General features: G+C 36.3%; 1 protein-coding gene across 5 annotated transcripts in view; it reads left to right on the top strand.

Moving 5' to 3' along the window:
• The window catches only part of LOC138064057 (dmX-like protein 1), a 76545-nt gene extending 57809 nt beyond the window's left edge, over nucleotides 1–18736 (top strand). For 3 of the 5 annotated variants that reach the window (XM_068924839.1, XM_068924837.1, XM_068924840.1), the window contains 17 exons: nucleotides 231–394; nucleotides 1496–1632; nucleotides 1966–2051; nucleotides 2692–2893; nucleotides 4258–4375; nucleotides 6251–6313; nucleotides 8175–8261; nucleotides 8973–9094; nucleotides 9213–9354; nucleotides 12970–13020; nucleotides 13299–13359; nucleotides 13916–14043; nucleotides 14898–14990; nucleotides 15417–15508; nucleotides 16271–16323; nucleotides 17846–18063; nucleotides 18484–18736. In XM_068924839.1, coding sequence (XP_068780940.1) covers nucleotides 231–394; nucleotides 1496–1632; nucleotides 1966–2051; nucleotides 2692–2893; nucleotides 4258–4375; nucleotides 6251–6313; nucleotides 8175–8261; nucleotides 8973–9094; nucleotides 9213–9354; nucleotides 12970–13020; nucleotides 13299–13359; nucleotides 13916–14043; nucleotides 14898–14990; nucleotides 15417–15508; nucleotides 16271–16323; nucleotides 17846–18063; nucleotides 18484–18708 — 2042 coding nt within the window. In that variant the 3' untranslated portion in view covers nucleotides 18709–18736. The remainder of the gene's footprint in view (nucleotides 1–230; nucleotides 395–1495; nucleotides 1633–1965; nucleotides 2052–2691; nucleotides 2894–4257; nucleotides 4376–6250; nucleotides 6314–8174; nucleotides 8262–8972; nucleotides 9095–9212; nucleotides 9355–12969; nucleotides 13021–13298; nucleotides 13360–13915; nucleotides 14044–14897; nucleotides 14991–15416; nucleotides 15509–16270; nucleotides 16324–17845; nucleotides 18064–18483) is intronic. The other 2 variants (XM_068924841.1, XM_068924838.1) reach the window with 1 other exon arrangement.

The raw sequence follows: 18736 nt of genomic DNA, 5'->3' as shown, positions 1-18736 counted from the left end.
CTAGTTGTTAGTTTTGCATATCTGAGGATTAATTTTCTTTACATTTGTTTCATATAGAAATGTTAAGCTAAAATTCTGAGAATGTAAGGAGGAAGAACTTGTGATGAGGAAGACACTTAATTTCTCTCATGAATCTCTTTATTTAAAAAAAAAAAAAAAAAAAAAGCAAGGGGGCAGGGGGGCTGGCAACGCAAAGCAATATATTGTACTGTTGGTTTCTTCCTCTGTAGATGATGGAGAGAAACAGCAAAAGCGTTTCAGACTTTCATCAAAAACCTCTTCAAAAGAGAATTCTCAGTCACCTTCATTGCCATTGGTAGACCAGGAATCTTCGTCTTACAGAGAAAAATTTATTCCTCCTGAGCTTAGTATTTGGGATTATTTCATTGCAAAGGTAATTTTTTGCTATTATAACATTTGGAGCACCTTTTTATCACTTCTGGAATAGTAATTTTTTTTCTACTTAGTCTTTATGCTAGGTATTTAAATTAAGATGTGTGATAAAAGCTAACTTTTGTCATTACTCATATTTCAACGGTTTCTAAAATATTGGCTGTAGCTGCTGTATTTGAAACAACTTTATTTAAAACTGTATTATGAAATCGATTTGATTTCAGATAACGATATGAACAATGTAAAAAGTTGCCTTTTTGCAGCTAAAGAGTACAAATATGCAGGCAACAACGGATCAGCTGTTTAGATGAAAAAGGAAATGGGAGAAGCTTTTGATCATCAGTGTCGAATGGGGATGGGTGAAATAAACTTGTATGCTTAACTAGAAATCAAGTTACATTGTTCTGTGCGAAGTCTGCAGTGGCAGATCTTGCAAATGTGATGTGTGAAGTACTACTCCTGCAGAAGGCTTGCTGTGTTAAGAGCACCTTTTCTTAAGACTACAAATATGAGTAAGAAAGATGCACAGATACAGTCCTGAATTTTGTATAGATATGAAAATGTATGTTTTCCTCTCCAGAAAGCTATGTCATTATTTCTAGTTAAATGACACATTTCTATATGGTATACTGACATATCAGCCATATCAACCAAAAAAAAAAAAAAAGTAGGCAGTGTTTTAGGAGCAAGGACAAAAAAAAAAAGCACAAATAGTGAATAAAACAGTGGGACAGTGATAGTGCCCTTGTTGTAAATACTGAGCTCTGCAGTCAAGGGATAGGATTTTCTTGTTCCTCAGTTCCCTGAGCCTTTCAGGGACCAGGAGAAGGAGACAGAGACATGAAGTCTGAAGGGAAAGTAAAGCAAAATAAGACTTAGAAAAATGTTACAACTTTCATTTTTGACATTAGAATTTTGAGCAATTCAGAAAACAGTTAAGCTATTGAAGTATGCTGTGTCCATGAACACTTACCTTTTAATGAGGTACAAACTCAAAATATTACTAAATTGAGTTAGATGATATACTTATTTTTTATGTAAAACACTAAATATTGGTAAGTATTGGATAGAAGATACTCATGGAATATTGTCCTTTTTTTAGCCTTTTCTTCCATCACAAAGTAGAGTGGAATATGATTCAGAAGAGAGTCAGGAAAGTGATGAAGATGATGATATTGATGGAGAAGTGTTTCTGTCAAATTCACATAATCAAGAGCATTCTAATTCAAATTCATACAGGTAACTGACTTGGAATTCAAGGTGTTCTGCAGTGGTTGGACTTGCATTTGTGGCCATTTCGTTTTGATATAATGCAGCAGTTAACTTGACATTTCATAGAAGTGCATTAGACTTTTTGGTTAGTAATTTATAGTTCATATTTTACTTGTTTTGCTGATACGTGATATAGTGACTCTTGCATTCAAAATGTCTTCCAAAGTCTAAAAATACTGCTCATAGTCCTGAACAGTTTACAACATGAGGATTTAAGATTTAAAAAAAAAAAAATCCTAATTGTGAATACATGAGAAACTTATTTTCTTATTAGTAAATGACACAGTGCTTTCTTGTTAGTTGGTCACTGATGCGACTGGCAATGGTTCAGCTGGTACTTCACAATTTGAAGACTTTCTACCCTTTGGCTGGACATGATCTTTCAGGTAATAAGCAGCAGAGTTGTCTTTTCGTATTTAATAACCACGTTTAAAAATCAGTCATGTGTTGAGTAATAAAAATGCTCTAGCTTTATTTTTAATTTAAACATTCTAACTTTTTCTCTGGTTTGGGATTAATTTGTTCTGATCATTCTGTTGATGGGCTAATGTGATGAGTGGTTTAAAAGACTGGGTGTGAAGGAATGCCTAGCAGTTAGCAGATAATGGATCCAAAATACCGTTGTCACAGCAGAAGTCTCTTTGTTCTCGAGTACTTTATTTGTGCGCTTAGTTTATCCTTAGGTCTCTTAGGCATGCGAGAATGCTTACAATATGTATTTCTCAGTGAGCACTATACAACAACAACAACAACAACAACAACTATACAACAACACTGTTGTTCAAAGTACATCGTTCCTATTCTGTGGTTGTTTTCAGTCAGCCTTGGAGAATGCTGCTCCTGTAACTAGTTCCGGCAGCATAAAGCAGTTCATCTCTTAATACTTGCAAGTATTAAGTTGAGGTTTGAATGAAGCTTAAATTCGGGGATGTTGGAAGTACCATCCAGCCTTCAGCAGTGGAATCATCTGCATGATGATTGTAATGGAGAAGCAGGGGTTTTTCAATTGTTTGCTTGTCTTTTTAGAGCTTCCAGTTAGTTCCCCAATATGCCATGCAGTTCTGAAAACACTACAGCGCTGGGAACAGGTCCTTCTGCGACGTCTTGAGCTATATGGAGGTCCACCTCAACATTATATTTCAGTTCATGCTTCTGAGGATGCGTTAGCTGCTGGTCCTGCGCTACTTCGCCATAAAACTTTACTCGAGCCTGCAAACACTCCCTTCAGGTGAGTGTGTGTGATTTCTGCCAACACTGACTATAGTGTATTTTATTATATATCCTGCGTATTATGTTGTCAGTGCAGGTAATAGACCAGAACTTTGATAACTACGTATGCCACTTTCTAGATTTGCTATAATAATCCCATTCGTAAATTGTGGATACGCATCAGAATTCACGCATATCTGGTCCAAAGCAAGACCAAGAAAAATGGTAATATTTTCTAACTTTGTTCTTAATTTTTTTTTTTTAATTGAAGCTTAACATAGCCAACTGATTGTGAGTGTCTGTAAAGAATGACTATGGTTGGCAAAAAAAACCCAAAAACCAAGCTTGCCTTGGGAAAGATAGTCGTTAAGGATGAGTAATAATGAATTAAATAATTGTTCCCCCTTAGGAGGGAATAAAATTAGATTCTTATCGATACCCTTTCCTAAAATCGAGGGGGGAGGGGGGGAAATGTCTTCCATTTGTTATGATTGTGTAGTTGTGTAGTTGTGAATCCGTAAAACTGCATATTCCAGTCAGAGAAGTATGCTCAACTTTCAATTGTCACTTTCTTAGACTTCTGTTTTTTTAATCTTGCTGTCATCTATAGTTGCAGAACCAACAGGAAAGTCCAACTTTTTGTTGCAAAATACCTTAGGCTTATCGCACGTTCCTCCCTGCCCCGTAACTTGAGTGGATAAAAAAGGGAAAGCCTAACATTTGTGGTGTGGTCTAGGTTTTATGAGGCGTGCATCTGCTGCATGGCATTATTTTTACAATTTTTTCAGGTGATTTAGGGTTTGATGCTTTGGGGCCTGCTTTGAGGAGCTATTGTTAGATTTCGTTAGAGGAGCAACTTAGATTTGTTGCCTATATATTACTCTTTATTAAAATAAACCACACCAAAAAAAGGCTACTGTCATTTCTGAACTGATTCTGCAGTGTTCTAGCTTGTCATGGTGGTTTCAGAGATGTTGCACAGCTGATGATCTGTTCCTTAATAGGAAGTGCTTGTCATTAATTGTCCTTGTATTAGGAGCTTTTATCAGTGATGAATGTAAATGATCTATTTTGAAGGTAGACAAATAATGTGTAGCCTAATCTTATTTTTGTGTAATAATCTCTGAAAGAAGTTTTTTCTGAGCTGTCTCAAGGTAGGATATAAAGATATTCTTTTCTTCCTTCCCTTTGCTCCCCCTCTCATCTGTAGGTCTGCCGGGAAGCTGGTGCTAGAATATTTGTGGATAGATGTTGTCCAGTGCTTAGAGAGCTATAGTTCAGCCTTAGCATTTCTTCTGACTTAGTTTGGTTAGTATATAAATTATTGCAGTCTCTTATAAGTATAAGCATGATATAAATATTCATTTTAACTCTGATCTGTAGATCTAACAGTCATGTTGCGCTATCTGTGAAGCGACTTTGGCAGTACTTGGTTAAACAGGAGGAAGTCCAGGAAACCTTTATCAGAAATATTTTTACAAAGAAGCGATGCCTAAATGAGGTTGGTATAGTATATGAACTATTGCAACTTAATCTGTGAGCTTTTATTTAAGAAACCTGCCCCTTTGGGGTGTGTTTTTTTTTTTTTTTTCCTTTCTAGCGCATGAATGAATAATAAATTTGTCTATGACTGTGTCTGTATCTACAGTATTTTTCATTGAAAATCTCTGTCCCATTATTTCACTGAAAACTGAAATAACCAGTGTCTGAATTGTAGATCGCCTGAAAAACTTAGCTTTCTTAACATCATTATAGAAGTTACCTCAGAAGAATGGCAAACCTTAGAATTTCAAAGATCAAAATATTTGTAACGTAATTGGTCAAAATTGTAAAAATCTGAGTTGATCTTTGCCGTATTTATTCTCTCCATCCCAGGTTTACCCGCTGGTTTCTATCATGTTATATTTCAATTTTAAAAAGAAAATGGTTATGCAACAGTTACAGGAACAGTAGCCTCCTTTAGATATATTCCAGGTCACAGACTCAGTTAAATGTTTTGAAGTTTAGGTCTGCATGTTGTTGTTTTTCCCCTCTATAGCTGCTCGGATTTTTTGTTTGTTTTGTTTAACCGCTACTCCTGGACTGATTTATTAGTGTGCAGTATCTTTTCCTGTTCCCTGGAATTCTGTCCCATAGTTCTGCCACTTGTCCTCTGATCAATCAAGCTGCTTTCAAGCCTTAAACTGAGCAGTCTTGTTGATCAGGTCTACTTGTACAGGGTTGTTTGACCACGTCACGGTGTAACACAGCAAAATTGCACATAGTTGTTTCTTATCTTTCCACATCCCACGCTTGTCCAGTTGTGACCTTTACAGTCTCAGAACAGCACATTAGCAAGATTGAGAGTATTCAAAAGAATTTTCCTTTGGATTAGTGGTTTCTAAAAATTTCATCTTTAGATGAAAGGTAGGGCGATAACCTAAACTTTGAACTTGGCTATACTTATACCTAATTCTGTACAATGTACAGAATGCCTTTAAATGTAGAATGTCCCTAAACTTCCAGCTTCCTCCTGTAATTGTTCTTATTTTTCATTTTAATTCTTCAGCCTAAAACTCTACAGTTTTTAATCATCTAACCTCAGCATGCCAAAACTTACTGAAGGATTTGATTACTGTTTAATTTTTGCTCCGTTGCTGTATTATTTCTAGGCTGTATGCTTCAGGTCAGTAAGTGCGGCAATGATTCAAATGAATGACTTGTATCATAGAAAAAATACCTCGCAGCAGAAATGGAGGAGAGAGGATCAGATCAGAACACACTAAGCATGTAGGAGAAAGGAGTATTCATCACTAGTAAAGCCATGGCAGCAAGGAGCTCTGCATGAGCTCATCTCTGTCCCGGCACAGCTAGACTACTAGCTTGGTTGGGTGTTGAAGCTACCTGTGTTCACTGCAGGTTGCAGTTGAGAGGAAGCTGTTCGTTTTGCCTTATCCTTTGAAGATGCCCTATTTCTGATAGTCTTATGTTAATGCAGCCATGCTGCTATGCTATATGGAGAGGTGTTTTGGAATTTTTCAAATATTTTATGTTTCTAAGTAGGATCACTAGCAGCCTTGTACAGTATAGGTTTGTTAGCTTTATTTTGGTTACAGCTGTTACTGATAATATGTCAGTGGAGATCACTTATTTTCCAAGAGATCTGACAGTACAAAATATGTAAATTAGTGTGTTCTGCACTCAACAGAGAGTTTGGAATTTGGGAATTACTGTTGCTACACAACAAAATATGTATGTGACGTGCATGTGTATGCCAACTTACTGTTTTAATTGTTCTGTATTGGGATAAATAACAAGTAGTTAAGGATTTCCTTGTATGTTATGTCTTATCTTTTTTTGTTCTTGTTGTTCTGTGGTTGTTCTTTTCTTGGTGAAGTCGTTAGAGGACCACAATGAAGCCATGAAAAATCCTATGATGGAGGAGCCCATCGTCAATAAGGTACACAGTAGTTATGCTCAAATTGTTTAGACTTTGCATTAACTCTTAAAAATTTTTGGCAGCATCACAAAAACTGAAACCTTTAGTCTTGCAAGCATTTAAGAGTTAGACTGCTCTTGATAGAGAGCCTATCTGAAACTAAATATGTTCTAGAAAGCTGGACTAAACAACCAGGTAAGCACAGTAAGTATTATCAGAGTCCATAGCTATTCCAGCCACAGAGTGCAGGCTGAGATTTGCCCAAGTGGCCTGGAAAATGCAGTAGTATTATGGGAAGGGGTGCACAGGAGCTCTGACGTGTGTATAATGACTAGAAATCTCTTCCCACTCCCCCTCCCTCCCCCGGTGAAGATGGATAATCATAGTCTAAAGTCAAAGTGCTGCTTGTTAGCATCGCACTAGTTTGCTATTTAAAACCTTTAATGAGCCTTAGTTTTGACATGGCAATGAATTCGCCTGTACAACGTCTTTAAAATTTTTCTATTCTGGAAATAGAATAGAATACATAATTAACCACTTTGTGTTCACATATATATGATGGAACAGTATTAGTGACTGCAAAAAAAATAATCGTTATTTCTTGAGGGTTTATTCGCCGCATTATCAGAGATCACTTTCTGTACCTGATTGTCACCGCAGTTTTATGCGGTTTTAGCTAGGACATAAGATTACTAGGGTATCAACACGTGTTTTGTAAATTCTGGTTTTGGCCTGAAAAAGGAGTATTCCATTCTGTTGTATGTAACAGCTACAGCCTTTTTCCAAACCTTGAAAGATTGTTTGCAATTTGTATATATTTTGCCAGTGAGCAGCTTTTTGGACAGCACTGTCTTACTGTTGTTCAAATAAAATACCCTTAGGTAAATCTTTTGAGGACTAGAGAATGAAGAAATCGAGTTGGAGAGGCTGGAAAACGGTAGTTCTAGAATAATGCTTTGTGTTTTAGAGGAAGTACAAAATTTTACATTTGTGTGATTTGAATTTTCACATCGCCTTTTATGTTTTGCAGGGTCTCTTCTTACTGTAAAATTGTTCTGTATCTACAACAGTTCCTCTAGTCTGTCAATTTAATACTTGAAATCCTGAGCTCTTTAATTTTGAATAGGAGTACTGCAGTGCTGCTAGGAGATGCAGCTTAGAATTTAATAATGTGCTGATGTATGGCTGGATTCATTTTGAAAATAAAATTTTCTATTTTCTAAAATAAGAAAAGGTAAACAAGTCAAATACTACATTAGATTGGGTAACAAAACAAAAATCGATAGTGAAAAGTTAATTTTTAAAATACCTGCTAATTGTTTTGTGATACTGGAATGTGCAGGGCAGCCTAGCAGACTTATGCAATTGTGAAGAGTGGATGAATTGGAAAAAGCTCAAATTTATTTTCCTGTTCAGGGTCTTATCTGTTCTTTCTTCTGGACTATTTCATCAGTTTTAGTGGTGAAATTAAGTTTTGGTAACAACTTGAAGAGACTTAGCAAAACTTTTTTTTTTTTCTAAGCATAGATCAAGACTTTTTTTTTTTTTTTTTAATCAACACCCCCAACTTTATGTGTAGCCTCACTGGTTTTCAGTATTCCTGAAAAACTATGAGAACAGACACAGTAAGTGGGACTTAGGACAAATTAAGTCTTCTGTATTCTCAGGTAATCTCAACATGACACTGGGAAGCAAGATTATTACATGTGAAACCTTTATCGTGATAATTGCAGGTCGTATTTGTCATATTTCTTATACCTCAAATTGAGAGAAATAATATGGTTGTATCTGTTCTCTCTATTTCCCGGGGGGGGGGGGGGGGGGGGGAAATGTTGCGTAGAAACTTGTTACATTTATAATATGCTTTACTTCTTAAATACAGATAGAAACAGATCTGGGATACCCAGGAGGAAAGGCAAGAATAATTCATAAAGAGTCTGACATCATTACTGCTTTTGCAGTCAATAAAGTGAGTATAAAGAGGTAGGGTAACTTAATTGTGTTAACTTTCTCCTGTTAAACAAGTGGCAATTTCACTGTGAATGGGTATATCCTTTGCCACCTGTCCTGAGATAGCTTGAATTCTTAGTGTTTCTTTCTCTAAAGCACTTCATATTTATCCTATTAAAGACACACAGTTCTGTTCTATTTTTTTAATTATTGTGCAATAGATGGAAGGGAGGGAGAGGGAGCCTCTCTACTTTTTTTTTTTTTTTTTTCTTAAAGCTTATATAGAGTAGTGTGTGTGTGTGGTTCCCCCCACCCCCCCACACCCCTTCCTTCTCCATCCAAGACAACAGGGAAATAGTGGTCTTCTCTTGTCTAACCATTTAAGCATTAAGAAGTGGATGAGAAGAGCGGAGGTGGTTGCAAGCAATGTAGTATAGTATGCTGGGTAGTAACCTCTTGGTTCTCTGAGACAAGTATGGAGAAACTAGAGCTGCTTGGGAGGGAAGATTTAAAATACAAATTGTTTATGTTGCTATCCCAGATAGAAACAAACTTTTTAAAAGGAAACATCAAGTTTAGCCTAAATATATAGATTAGGCAAAAACGTTTGTATTTGCAAACTGATTAACTGTATGTTTTTGTGAACAATTTTGCCAAAACCAGAGCAAGTCCAAAAGCACCGTTTTGAGTATTCCTTTTGTAACTGTTCTTGTTTGTGTTACTTTTTCAGGCAAATCGAAACTGCATTGCCATTGCATCAAGTCATGACATTCAAGAATTAGATGTTTCTGCGATTTTAGCTACCCAAATCTATACCTGGGTTGATGATGACATGGAAGTAGAAAATAAAGGGTATACTTTCTATGTTTCCAGTAATGCAGCTTGACTCTTCATAAATGCATAGTGTAAGAAAGCACAGTGCTTAATATTGTTCCTTGCAATCTAACTTGTAATGTTGTTTCATTTATAGGGCTGATGATTTCTTAGTTATACATGCTCGTGATGATCTGGTAAATGTTCAGGGAACTACTCCTTATACTCACAGTAATCCTGGCACACCTATTAATATGCCTTGGCTTGGTAGTACACAAACTGGCCGGGGTGCATCTGTGGTAAGTAACTTGCCAAAGACTAGCTTTCTCTACTCTATCTGTATCTCTACTTTCTCTTCAGTGTTGCCACTTATATTTTACATTTAGCCTGTGAATAAATGCAGCCTATGTGTATAATCAAGACAAGAGCTGGACTTTTTTTAATGATCTGATCCATGGGTTTAAATACTTAAGATAAGTCATTAAAAAATAGAATAAAAAAAATCAAGGCTTAGGTAGGAGGTTACAGTTTAAATTGTTTTTTAATGAGCTGAAGCCAAATGCTGTACTTGAACAGCATAAACTGAGGATGTATGAGGACTGGGTAGAAATGTTTGTGTAAAATATTGAGGTTGCTTTTAGTTAAAGCAGAATCTCAAGCTTCATTCTGAGTTCCAGGCTATTCCACTTTTTATTTAAAAGTAAATATCAACTTTTACTCTACTACAAAGTGCCATTTTATTGCACTGTACACTAGTATGATCCTGTGTTGTAGAAGTGATAGTGAATGAAATCCTAAAGCAAATTTCATTGGCTGGACAAAGAAGCCTTCAAGTGAAATGAATTAAACTCTGGGAAATGGGAATTTTTGGAGTCATGAGAAAACGAGGAAGCTGATATTGCAGAAACAGTACCAGCTGCAAATATCACATGTGGTTGGAACTGCATGTCACACGGATGTAGGACAGTGGGTTTTTTATCCCCAAGGTTAGTGTTGGCTCTTTCTTGTTTCTTTTGAAGTGCTGTGCAGTGTCTCCATAACTTTACTTAATAGTATTATTTGTGCACTTCTGAGGCGCATGTTCTAGAGGAGATAATCAATGTCACTGTCTTGCCTTTCTGAAATAAATTAGTGAAGGACACCTAGTAAAGTATGACTTTGTCTGCAAGACTGGAGTGATTCTTCTGGTAGCAGCGGTGACACCTGTACAATGGTAGCTCTTATTTTTAGAAAGAGACTGAATCTGGAATAAAGCTTGGACCTCAGCAAAAAGCTATTTGCACAGATTTAATTCAGGTTGAATAATGGTTCTAATCTGGCCATTGACATACTTACATTAGTTTCCATGCAAGGTAGATGCTCTGCCCTTCACTAATGCAGGTCTGTAGATTAGTCAGCTGGGAGATGCTTGCTTGGAGCCACCTTTAACTGGACTGGAATGGTCGCACAAAGCACCTTATCGCCTGTACTCACCTTGTGCTGAGTACATCTGCACCTTGTCTTAAACCTATATTTTGGTTGGCCTTGTGTTAGACTCCGATAGGGGAGTAGAGAACCAACCACAGCATGCACTAACTGTTGCTTAGGGAGGAGAGGCGAAGGTACTGAATGGAGATGCAGGTAAAAGAAGGAAGATGCAGGGAATGTTGAGAGAAGCTGGAGTTACTGTGGCAGGGCTCAAATCTGGAGGAAAACCACCTCCATCAGAAGACTTTGTGTTGCTACTATTTATTACGTTGTTCCTTCCCATACTGCTTGTGATCCTTGTTCCCATCGTTTCCGTAATTCGGAGCCCATTTAATAGATATATAGCCTGCAGTTCGGTACTCTTACTGGCGTTTTGGTCCTGTTTTTGCTTCACCCCATCAACAGGGCAGAGTATTTCAAAAATAGTGGACTCTTCTATAATGCTAAGGCAGTTAACTTCATTTCGTTAGCTCTGAGTTTTTTGTTACTCGCCACAGTTTCATAACTGCTGGTCAAATTTTAAGCTCTTTTTTTCAGTCTTAAGTATGCTAGGCCCAGAGCAGCCAACTCCCCAGTTAGCCCAGATGGCTAACTTTAGCCATCTGCTAAAGTTAGTGGGAAGCTGAGGACTAGCAGAATCAAGTGTCCATTACGTTATTTGCATTTGATAATGGTGTTTGGCTTCTGAATCAGAGAGAGTGCACCAAAGATTTGTGTTAACACGTGTTTCAAAGACATACCTCCTTAAGCTTTTATTTTCCCTTTTTCTAAAACATCATCCAGGACAGCTTAGGAGAAGATGGTGCGTGTTTATCTGTTGAATGAAGCAAGCAGGTGTTCACTGACTCCTGGATAGACGCTATTAGCTATAAAGCTTAGCGCACCCCTTTTATTTTGGTGAAGAAAGATAACGAGCATGAATAACTTCTGAGTTTTTCTGTCACTTGGGCATAGACGAGCTTACATGTTAGAGACCAAAGTATTGCAACTGTTTACTGACTGGTGTACGTGCTATTGGTTGAGGTATGTTGTTCTCCACTGTCGTGTCCTAATGTCTTAAAATGTATATGTTGTTTTTGTTTTCCAATATTTTACCAAACCCCTTCAGGGTTTGTCCTTGTCATTTAAAGTGTTTTACAGATGTGAGGTAAAAAACAGATATTGGAGTTCTTATTTTCATCTATCGTTCGATCTTCAGTAAAACGTTTTGAAATAAAATTAGTTATCTAAGAGGCATACAGCTTTCCCTTGAACAACAAATCTGAGAGCTGAAAGGTCTAAATCTGTTTCCAAAATCTGATCAGGAGGAATGCAATTACTCCACACTAATCCTAATCCAGAAAGCAATGAATTTTAGCAGGAGAAGAATTTATTAGCGCTATTTATCTTCCTTGATTGGCAAGTTGGGATTGCTAGAGAACATTGCTTTTTCAACTCTTTGGATCAGATTTCGCAGTATGGAATACGCAACAGTTTGTAATTTAATACTTCATGTCAGGTGGCACATTAATGTCATTGGAGGCCAAGGGAGAATGGCAAGCTTAAAATGTTTGAGTGGCTATATGCTGTTTTTTTGGTCAAGTAGTGGCAGAATACCGTAGAGAATTACAGCAGTTGAGGAAGACGGGTCAGTGTCAACTTACCAGTGATGAAGAGTAGGTGAGAACCTACTATGTTGGAAATGAATGCTGTGACAACAAGCTTTTTTTGGAAGTGTTCATTTAAAAATACAACACCTGGTCCAAATATAAGCTTATACCCTCTTCTCTCATGAATGTTCAAGTAGATTATTCATGCAGGAGCAAACTGAATCCAGCAATTCTCTGAGGAAAGGCAGTCCTCAAAACAGACAGAAGCTTTTTGGGGAGAACTGACAGAAAAGAATGAAGACTTAACTTTGGAATATATTAGCAGAAAGAAACCAAGGGAGGGGCATGCAAGTTAAAAATGGAGACGTTTCCCTAATGAAAATTCCCCACATTGTCCTTCCCATTGGGGTAGTATTACAGGCTGGACTTTCCACTTAATTTGATGGGGTTTATCTTAATTGTTTGATGTCTCCAGTTATCTGTTGAGCTCTTTCTTCCTAGTAGGGAATTGATCAGTTAAATCTGCATGGGAAAAATAGGGTTTTGGTAATGTATCTTGCTCAAAGGAAAGTTTGGAATATAAGACTAAAAGTGCTGTTGAGAATCTATTGGATCTGTATTTTTGCCGTTAATAAATGCTCTTGAAAAATCTTTGGTTTACCTATTGCTAGCTATGTTGCTTGTTTTGGATGGCCACAAATAATCACAGTTATTTTTCAGTCAGTGACAATAAACTAACTAGTCTTGAAAATCATTTAATGTAGTCCCTCCTATTTTTTTTATTTCTGTTAAAGTTTGTTTACCTCTTTCTTTACATGCTTCTGCTTCTTCCTCTCTTGCTTGTCTTACAATGTTCAGGAATATTCCAATAAATTTAATGGAATCAGAAAGGAATTGGCAAGAAAAGAGGTAAGACTGCAGTCTAAGGAGTGTTCATATTTGGATCCATAAATCTCTGAAGCCAAAAGTTAATATTTACCTGGGCGTAAAAGCTGCATAAGCATTAACATCTACACTAGCTAGTCTTGGGAGAGACTAACTTCTATCTGAATTTCTAAAAGCAATACTTGCTTTCAATAGGAATTTCTCAAGGAAACAGTTACCTACTGAACTAAAATAATTAGTGGTAGGAGACATTTTCTTCAGTGGTAGTATTTAACTATTTTTTTATTTTGCATATCGAACAGATGCTCAAGAAAGCTATTAATAATGTCAGAAGAATGGCTTCTCATCCAACATTACCATATTGTAAGTTCACTTTATTAAAAACAAAGTTATCCAAAGATTATATACTTGCTTATTGGCCCTGTTTCTTAATATGCTGCAAACTGGTACTAGCACAGCAATCTGTCACATGTTTTAAAAATCACTTAAGCCCTATACTTAAAAAGGAGAATGATTTCCTAAAACGAACAAACAAACAAAAACCCCCAAACCTCTGGGGATGTAGAACGACCTTTGGAAACGGTGATTTTTAAACCTACCCCCTAGGTAGGGGGTAAAAGGTGCTTCAGTGTCTCCAAGTAAGTAGCCTCGTGTTTCAGGGCCATCTAAATACAGTTCCTGTGATTAACAAGAAATGTTGTTCCCAGTAAAGTTCAATAAGGTTTGAGTAGTAGGTGTGTTAAGTTTCAGTGGTACCCAGTGCTCCTATGGTATGGCAGGTACTATGCAGTTGTTATAGTGCTGACTATTTTGAGGATTTTGTGTGTTGCTGTGACATTTCTTTAAATTTTGAAAGAAACCTTCCTGTTCAGCTGCTAGGACATCTGTGAAAAGTTATTTAAATATTTTTCTGTTGCAGATCTGACAGGTGCTCAAGATGGTAGTGTAAGAATGTTTGAATGGGGTCATGCACAGCAAATCACATGTTTTCGTTCTGGTGGCAATTCAAGGGTAACTCGAATGAGATTCAATTACCAAGGAAATAAGGTAACTGACAGAACGCTTCTCCACTTACCCTCTTTTTGTACTCAACAAAAAAAAAAATTGTAGGTTAGCAGAAACATCTGATTCTTCAAACCTGAACTAGTTTCTCTGATTGTAGAAGATAACTTCTGTGTTCTCAGACATGGAAAGACAGCATAATTCTCAAGGCCCTGCTTTTCTGCTGCACATTTAAAATGTTAAAATTTGTGTATGATATATCTATATAGTATGTTATATATTATTTCTGTAAATAAAATGAAAAATAATAGGTCATCCTTCATATGTACTGTCAATGTTCACGTTCTCTATGTGTGTGTGTGTGTGTGTGTATATATATATACACACACTATTTGAAGGATGAACTAGAATTTCTTGGAGCAAAATTTCTTGGAATCTTTATGTATTATTGAGGTCTCTGTAGACATATATGGACACAGCTACCATTTTAAATATTGCTGTGCTATAACAATTGTATAAACGCTTTGTTCCAGCTCTTGTGTAAACTGCTGTTTTGGTAGTTTCCTCCCCCAAAACATAATGGAAAGACTAAAAATTTCTGAAGTCTTACAAATTATCAGAAGGCATGCCACTGTTTCCAAAGTGGCGGTGTACACTAGAGATCTCCTTATGTGTTAGTACAGTATCAGTGTATGTACCAAATTAGATTGACAAGTTGCCTTGAAAAACAGCAGTTGTAAAGATTCCTGGGACAAAGGAATTTATTTTTAGTGGACTAAATGGTTGATAATATAGTTGCTCTTAATGTATGAAGTAAATGGAAAGCATATGGTTTTAAGTATGCAATAGAACACATACATACATACATACATACTTACAACTTACATTTCTTATTTCAGTTTGGAATTGTTGATGCTGATGGATATATCAGTTTATATCAAACAAATTGGAAGTGTTGTCCGCTTACTGGAACCTCACCGAAACCGTATTTGGTGAGCTGAAACTTAAACTGGCTTCCATAAATTTGTGTTGTGTTTTTTTTTCTGGCCCCTTTAGAGTAGTTAGGGGTGAGCTAGGACTGTGCTAATAACTTGTATTGATTGAAGTTTACTGATATTTTGTTATGTGATCCATCTGACAGACAAGTTCTCAAATGCTAATCATATTTCTTAATTTGGAGATGCAGTGTTACATCTGAAATAACATAAATGTTCTTTGAGATGATTTCAATGAAACGGAATTGGAAAGTCTACTTCAGTGAAAAATTAAGAGTATCAGAAGATATTCACATACCATTATATGCTGTATTCTTTATAAGTGTTTTTGAAGCAGCTGACCTCCTTGAGGAGGCTTAAGCTTTTATGCTAACACAAAATCTGCTTTATTTAATAAGTAATTTCTGAACTGCAATTTTTCAGACCTGGCAGTGTCATAACAAAACAGCCAACGACTTTGTTTTCATCAGTTCATCATCTTTGATAGCCACAGCAGGATTGTCTACAGACAACAAGTAAGAATTTGTTAATTGCTGCTGTGATAAAGAGAAAATGAAGTGTCCTTTTTTTTTTTTTTTGGGGGGGGGGGGGGAGGTTAAATGATCCTCCTTAAGGAGTTTGAGAGCAAGGTGCGTACTTCTGATCTCTTTTTTCTCCAGGGAGGGGATGAATTTACATCTAAATTCCACATAGCTACTAAAGATGATTCTGTAAGGGAGCACAAATCCTCCATTCGTGCTTGATGTAAGCCCTTCTTAGGGGTGTGTGTGTGTTTTGTTTGCTTGTTTTTAAACAGATTTCAGAGGTTGTCAATAGCATTTCTATTAACCTTTAGCTTTTAAAGTAAGTTTTGATTAAGAAATAGCAAAAACGATACTAGCATGCAGGTGATATCAGCCACAAAAGACTGTATCTTAACATGAACCCTTTATGAGTGTAACCAATAGAAGAATGACTGAGTAGCAGGCATGTTCTTCCAGTGAATGTATAACTGATTCTGTCAAATCCAGGGACTAATGGTTTCTTATTTGGGATTTAAGCAATGGAAGGTTTCTTACTAGGGAAAGTCAGAAATTCTTTAAAAATAGACACATAGACAAGGGAAATAAATGAGAGTAATTGGGAGTCAGCTCAAAGGTATTAACTTTTAAAAGTCTGTTTTCAATGTTTTTGTGTATGGAATAACTTTTTAAAATAATTCAGATGACTTATTTCAAGTGTTCAGAATACCTCTTAGAACACTTCTTGCTGAATTACAACATTATTTTTTTCTATAGAAATATTTGTCTTTGGGATACTTTGGTTTCACCTACAAATAGCTTGGTGCATGGTAAGTAAAATACATCCAGCAAAATATTTGATCATATTAAATGTGAGTGTGTCTATCTTTATGGAAGTGTTATTGTGGGAAGTAACTTGAACTTAGTAGCAAAACATCTTGCACTGTCCTATGTGGGTACATCATCAGGAATCTATATTAAAAATAGATTCTTGATAAGTGGTATATATAAACGATCAGTTTCACGGACGTGAGCTTCTTCCTTTGCATCCCTAGTATCTTTGCATCACGAGCGCAGCCTCTGAAAGCTAGAAGTCTTTAATTTCTCGGGGTTTTTTTTAATGTTTTGAGCAACTCCTGCTTATAGTGACTAGAGTATTGAGAAGGCAATAGCTATACAACTATAAAAACCACAGTTTTAAATTACAGTTGCTATCTTTACATGAATATACATACACACCCTTCAATTCTGTGTTCTTGTGGCAGTGTCCATGCTGATAAATTAGAGAGGGCCCTCTCTAATTTATTTTATCATTTAAGTATTAGACTAAATAATGGTATTGCAAAGATAACATCAGACATGTCCCGATGCATTAGCTGTTGCTATGTAGTATGTAAAGTGTATGAGCAGATATGCTTTTCATGAATGAATAAATTTCATTGCCTTTGTGAAAATCCAACCCTCAGGGAAGTCCTGATTATGGAAATAAATCTCTGGAATTATGGTTGTAAATAGATATACCAAATTTTCTAGAAAATCTTCATTGACCTTCCCCCCTCCCCCCTAGTGAAAAGGTTTAGCAAGCAGATGTGCAAATCAAGATCTTAGTATACTAAGTTTTAGAGAAGAACTTTTAAAGATACTATTATGTTTGTAAAACATACAATGCATCTGATTTCAAAGGTTATCCAATTTTATATCCTTTTTATTTTAGGTACTATGCCAAATGGTGGATTGTTTTAATGCTTTTAGCATATGTGTGCATGTGTAGATACCTACATAGAGTAGTGAAAAAATGCTTTAGAAAAATTAGTCTACTGTCATGAGTAGGCTCGATGGTGACAGTGTGGTGATCACTGTCATGCATCTGTTTTGATTAGACTGTTTTGAGAGATGAAATAACTATATTTAACTGGGTTTCATTATTTTTCTTACTAATGTTTCACTGTAATGAGAAGAGTACATTTCAATATCTACAACTTAGAGTAAGGCTGGGCAGAGATGAGCTGCGAAGCCTTCTTAATTGAATTATTGTGAAAGGCATATATGAGAAGTGAGAAGAATCTGTCTGATTACAGAGGGACAGCAAGGAGCATTGTGGGTTTTGTTTGTGTGTTTTTTTATCATTTTCATGCAGAGTGTAATTGCTTAGTTTGGGAATACAACAACTTCAGGATGTCTGATGTGAAGCTAGGTTTTAATATATACTGTATTGTATTAAACGGACTGGTTATGGCCAGTTCCATTACAGTTTCAAAATCACTGTTACTGTCCTAAACCATTAGAGAGGTTGATGGAAAATTAAACTTAGTACAGTGTATTTTATTTAAATTCATTTGCTTTGGCTTTCAGCTTTTATTTGTCATGATAGTGGAGCAACTGTGCTAGCATATGCTCCAAAACATCAGCTACTAATATCTGGAGGCAGAAAAGGCTTTACTTGTATCATTGATCTTCGCCAAAAACAGCAGCAACAGTTACTCCAGAGTCATGATTCTCCAGTCAAAGCAATTGCCGTTGATCCTACGGAAGAGTATTTTGTCACAGGATCTGCTGAAGGCAACATAAAGGTGTTTTTTTTTTTTTTTTTTTTTTTTAATGAGGAGGGGGGAGAAGGGTTGCTGTTGCTGATGTATAAATTCAAATTCATTTTTTAAAATTTGTGAAAACCTTACATAGGTGTGGAATGATCAGATATGTCCTACGTTCTGCATTTGTCTTCAACTCTGACCCTCGTGTTTACTAATTGATTACAAAATTTTAGTCTTATCTTGCAGTCCTCCTTGCAGTTATTCATAAAGAAATATTTCTATTAGTATTCTATAGCTCTGTCACTATTGTTTGCTATATGTCTTTATTTTTTTACAATTGGTGTCAGAAAGACAAATGCAATATGTAGTCCAATCCGATTTTTCCATGACTGATTAGTTTTAAGATCATAGCAATTACCCTTACATTTGAGATTGATGATGTTTTGATGCTTTTTTCAGGTGTGGAGTCTGTCTACCTTTAATCTTCTTCACACTTTCATCAATGAGCATGCTCGACAGTCCCTCTTCAGAAACATTGGGACAGGGGTCATGCAAATTGAGGCAGGACCAGCAAATCACATATTCTCCTGTGGTGCCGACGGAACAGTAAAGATGAGAATCTTGCCTGATAGATTCAGCCCTTTAAATGAAGTGTTAAAAAATGATGTGAAGTTTATGATCTAATAGTTTTCTCAATAGAGTGTGTAACATT

Source organism: Struthio camelus, chromosome W (assembly GCF_040807025.1).
Source record: "Struthio camelus isolate bStrCam1 chromosome W, bStrCam1.hap1, whole genome shotgun sequence".
Lineage (NCBI taxonomy): Eukaryota > Metazoa > Chordata > Aves > Struthioniformes > Struthionidae > Struthio > Struthio camelus.
This window is presented reverse-complemented; position numbering and strand designations above follow the sequence as displayed.